The sequence below is a fragment of the Limulus polyphemus genome, unplaced genomic scaffold, assembly GCF_000517525.1.
Source record: "Limulus polyphemus unplaced genomic scaffold, Limulus_polyphemus-2.1.2 Scaffold94, whole genome shotgun sequence".
Classification (NCBI taxonomy): Eukaryota; Metazoa; Arthropoda; class Merostomata; order Xiphosura; family Limulidae; genus Limulus; species Limulus polyphemus.
Genome location: NW_013665704.1, coordinates 526145 through 531748, shown reverse-complemented (window position 1 = coordinate 531748; position 5604 = coordinate 526145). Strand labels below are relative to the sequence as shown.

General features: G+C 33.3%; 1 protein-coding gene across 1 annotated transcript in view; it reads right to left on the bottom strand.

Moving 5' to 3' along the window:
* Nucleotides 1–1017: 1017 nt before the first annotated feature.
* Nucleotides 1018–5604, bottom strand: part of LOC106469073 (BCL-6 corepressor-like) — a 16355-nt gene continuing 11768 nt past the window's right edge. The window contains exon 6 of the mRNA XM_022398293.1: nt 1018–1962. Within this exon, the coding sequence (XP_022254001.1) occupies nt 1707–1962 (256 nt within the window). The 3' untranslated portion in view covers nt 1018–1706. The remainder of the gene's footprint in view (nt 1963–5604) is intronic.

Here is a 5604-nt window from a genome sequence, read left to right as displayed (position 1 = left end):
GTTGTTGGTTTACTTTTTTTTCTGGCGACTATTTGATTTTTGATTTTTTATATCACATCAAAAACCGTATTAAGTACTCATCATCCATATGAACTTTACATCGCCCTAATCTCCGTAGTAATAAGTTCCCACTAAATTTCAAAAATCAACCAATCGGGGTTGAATGTTTGTTCAGCGTGTGTGTATGTGGAGGGAGATGGGAGTTAAAAGCGCATCCAATTTGTCAGAAAGCAAACGGAAACTATGGGGCATGTACTTCCCCTCCTACGAAAAAGTTTTTACAATTAGAATTGCAATTTGGGGAGGAAACATGAAAACATATTTTAAAAATAAGTAGTTTAAGATACTAACTTCTGTTTTTTACCTTAACCTTTTCTTTCGACTCGTTATCTCTAGTTACTAAATTCATTTTAAATATTTTTCTATTTTTGGTATAATGATTTACTATTTCGGTTAAAAAACAAACAAAAACAAACGTAATTCAAGATGGGGGAAGACTCTCGAAATTTATGAGGGGGCAGAAATGAATGCTGGCTTCTCCTGTATTGGAAGAGATGGAGAACTCTAGCACCCCCTATTCCGAAACCTATAGTTTTATTCCTCTAAACCTGTCGGTGACCAGAAAAAACAAAAGCTGGAAATTTATCATTTATTGTAAAAATAAATCATTGAATTAAAAACAACTGTGTAATTCATAACTCCATTTAAAACAACTGTAGCTACTTCCCCTATCGCTGCTCCAAGAAATACGGTTTATTAATATAATTATCTCAAGACTAATCTACAGTGGACTAACGATGATATATACGTACGCACTCATCCAGGCTGAAAAATACTATAACAAACTTTAGTGTACTCGTATGTTAATGTTGTCTACAAGTAGTTAACATTTGAAATATTTTAATAGTTAAAAAAAGTGTTTGGTGAAATGGAATATTTAAGTACTGATTTCTGTAATTAATCAAATTAAAAACTTAACGAAAGCAGTTTTATAATAGCCACTCCAGATAGGTCATATGTATATGAAAACGACTTTTAATATAGCACAACCAACGAGAAACGAATGTCGGATATTATTATTATTCAGGGTACATGATAACTTATAGGTTTTTCTAACTCTTATTTACATATGTACATCCAAACTCAACGAAACACCACCAAACAAATGGCGTGAACGATCTTCACATCCTTGTTAATTATACCTATAAAGTAAAACAAAACTGAAACCTTCCTTTGCTTCTTAAAACAACGATATAATCGGTCGCATTCTCTATTAAAGGTTTAAAGCAAGTCTAATATCACGGGGGGAGGTCTGACTTGACCACACATGGAGCAAAAAGGACAACAACAATCAGTCAGTGAAGATGACATATGATTACCATATATCTCGGTGACTCGCATTTTCCAGGCAATATATTGTTAGCTGCCCGAGCGTTCACGTAAGCATAATCTAACATGCAGTGTCCATGGCAACTTAAATAAGATTGATGCTGTAGTTACTATAACGTGACATGCGTAGTTAGTCGCTTCTTCTAGCATCACTTCTTCGTATACCTGGCTTTATTCCAAGAACCATACTATACGCAGCATTTATTAAAGGTGTCACATTCCAAAACCTACACTGAGCACCAGCAGAAACAAATAACGCCCTGTTCCATGCCAAGAAAAGCTTTACATTACTGTGTCCACCATTTCCTGGCAGTGCGCTACCTAAGGGTTACTAGCTCGATTCCGAGAACTTCTCTTATGTCACTGTTCAGGCAAAGAACATCGATTGTGGCTTTCCCGTTATCCTCGGAGTCCAGTTTCGTGCCAGCCATAAACTGCCTGCAGGTGGCGCTTCCTTCAAATTCGTGCCTGGGGATTGAAAAGATCTTAATGTTGCGGTAGAACTGAACGAATTCGTCCTTGGTAAGTCCAATTTGTCGAAGAACGTCGTTAAGACGTAGGCAGTTCGAAAGTCTATTGTGAAAAAATAAATGTTTAAGTTAGGTATTTCTTCCACATTGAATAGCTGCTACAAAAAGTTTTTAAAAGTAACATCCTTGTAAGTAAGTTAATTATATTTTTTTCATTATGACTATCTGAAGAAGGCAGACCAATGCTCTGTCGAAACATGTAGTATGTATTAAAACATTTCATTATGCTTATCGTTGTGTCTTATATATATTCAAATCAGTTTATACGACAATAAATCTTTTTTGTGGACAAATAATGAACACCACGAAGCAGATGTTCATTCAATACTCTGATATTATATTGTTAGTTTAAGAAAGAGATATTTTAGAAGAAGAAAAACCGTAATTGTACAATAACGATATTTAAAAATTATCACATACTTATACTGTTACTTATTTTTTTTTCAAAGAACTGCCTTAAGAGTAAACATATTTTCGATAAAAATAGAAACGTAAGAGCTAAATATCACGTAGCAAGTAGAAACATCTTAAGCATTTCTTTCATTGGAGCAAACTACCAATTCAGTAACAACCTTTTTCATATTCTTTGATGCACTCTTTTCCAAAATATCTCAGAAAGTGTAACATTCCATGAAATTGATTAAACCTAATGTGTTTGGAAAAAAATAAATTCAAAATAACAAATTTATCGGATAATTGTATGACAATAAGCATAAGTTCTTGATTTTGTCTGCAGTTTAAGCTTTTGGATGTAATTCATCAAAAATCATTTTATTTGCATTTGAAGAGATACCTAAGATTGTGCTTTTGCATCTAACAGTTGTAAAAGTTCTTTGATTATAGTGAACAGTGTGAAAGGAAATCAAAAACAAACCCACAGTGGCAAATATATTAAATACTCAAACCAAGTATATACAAAACATAAAATAAATCCGAGTGACTAAGAATATCAAATATACAAACCTGCCTCAACAAAAAGACCAAATACGCAAAACCACTGTGATAAAAAATCAAATACGCATAAACACAATAACTAAGAATATCAAATACACAAACCAACTGTAACCAAGAAAATAAAATACACACATTCACTGTGATAAAGAATATATAAATACTTAAACCAATTGTAACCAAGGAAATAAAATACATAAACCCACTCCTTTGAATAATAATAATATGATATATACAAACCAACCGTAACCAAGAAAAATAAAATACATAAACCCCTCTGATTGTTTTGTTTGTTTGTTTGGAATTAAGCACAAAGCTACACAATGGACTATCTGTGCTCTGCCCACCACGAGCATCGAACTCCGATTTCTAGCGTTTTAAGTCCGCAGACATACCGCTGTGCCACTGGGGGGCAAACCCCTCTGAATAATAATAATATGAAATATACAAACCAATCGTAACCAAGAAAATAAAATACATAAATTTACGGTGACTGAATTGGAAACAACAATTTTCGCAGTATTTGTGTATTATATATGTTTTGTTTCCCACTTTTAATATTGTTACGACAGCGAAAGTATTACGTGTTACCAGCGTCACGTGAGTATCTAGAAGGATCGGGGAACATCACGAATAATCCAGTATTTGCTAGACGCCCTCTATTCCTGTATATAAGCAGGCAAATAAAGCGAGATAATTAATTGAATTACAGACAGGCAGAGACAGAGACGGACAATTGAGTCAAGCGCGGTAGTGACCGTAATTAAAGTGCGTGAATCGTTGTGAATTATAGCGTGTGTTTAAGTTAAAGTGACTGTGGAAATTAAGTGTATTGCAAAGTTGTATTGAGAAAGAATAAACTAGTTTTATTTAAGAAAGGACTTGTATCGCTAAAGTTTCTTTGGAAATAAATTATACGGGAAATTAGCAAACGACCAGAGACGTCACAATACGTTGTGCAAATATGTTTGGCGCTGATATTGTAACAAGAAGTGTTTGTTTTTTCTTGTTGTTCAATAAATAGATACACACATTTGATACGTATTTAAGTAATAAAACATTCATATATAAATATATTGCCTGAAATTATAATGACGGGTAAATTTGAAGGTATATTGCAAAAATCAAGAAAAAACATATTGTTGCGTCAGCGAGGTCACGTGACTAGTATCACGCCACGTATTTTTAGAAATATCCTGTTCCTTCAAGAATGCCCTAGCATTTACTAGATATATGTTAGTCTGGTATATATATTAGACGCTCATAACGTGACGGAACAACAGTGTAATGAGTAATTGAATGTATGCAGACAAAATATTGTTGGCCACGTAAGATATAGCGTTTGTTATAGCGCGACTGTTGAAATTAAGTGTGTCGTAAAGTTGTATTCGGAAAGAATAAACCAGTTTTATTAAGTAAGGACTTTTGTCGCTAAAGTTTCGTCGGAACGAAGTTACGGAAAATTAACTAACGACTGGAGGCGTAACAATATTTATTGAACTGAGAATAGCTCAAATTTATAGCCTTATTTTGTCAACATAAAATATTCGAAGTTTGAAAATTGAAATAACGCCTGTCATTTAATCAGTCGGCAGAAAAGCAGCATTAATTAAAAAAAGACAAGGATAAGGGAGGGCAATAACACCATCCCTTATGAGTATGGTCTTCAATACATTGGAGAAACAAAAAGACCAAGAAAAGTTAGAATTCAGAAGCAGAATATACATACAAGACTCGATAACATTAGTCTACCTGCAACAGCACATCATGCCAGAGAAGAAAATCATCCGATAAATTGGAATAATGCTAAAATAACAGGAAATAAATCACATACAGAGAAACAAAATGAAGATTAAAAATCCTTCTACATCCACGTAACTGATAGCACACTCAGTTAACCTAGTACAGAAGTCAGAAAATCCTGAATCCCCCTCTTGAAAGTATTCGAATAAGTTAGTTGATTAAACTTCTGTCAGGGGAGACCCCAGACAAATGGATACTACACTAGTCTTTTTTCAAGAAGAGGCGAGTTTAAATCCTGGCCACTAATACTAAAAACAAAACAAAAAAAAACAGTATTTATCAGGACTTCCCTGAAAAGTGTAGCAAATAAGCAGCCAAAATATTGAGTAAAAACTACCCAGTGGTTAGTATATAGTACTAAAAACGGGAAATAATAATTAATATATAATTATATACAAGCAATCCATAGGCCACCAAACATGACAGCCATTGATATCATAATAACATAATGTTTAGGAACAATAATGGACTTATTGGTCTATTCGACTGTCCCATCCTCTAAACTAAGCTAAAACAGTCAAATAAATATATTAAAATCAATAAATATGATTCAAATCTTAAAGCCAGCCCTTATCATTCATATAGTTATGAAGCTTTTTCTTAAACTCACTTAAATTTTCTGCCTTTCTTTCATGACACTGTTATGGTTATTCCCATTCGAATTAATACTTATAAGTTAAATTATGATAACCCACATGCATTATCTTGCATTTATTAAAATCAAAATTAATATCTCATTTATTTGCCTATCTCACTAAATGATCTAAATCCTCTTGTAAAGCAGTAGCATCTTCTTCACAGTTAGCATCATCCAAAATCTTAATATCATCAGCAAGTTTAAGTAAATTATTGACCATTCCTTCATCTACATCATTGATGTAAATAAAAAAGAGCAAAGTGCTTAAAACTGAGCCCTCAGGTGCCCCACTTG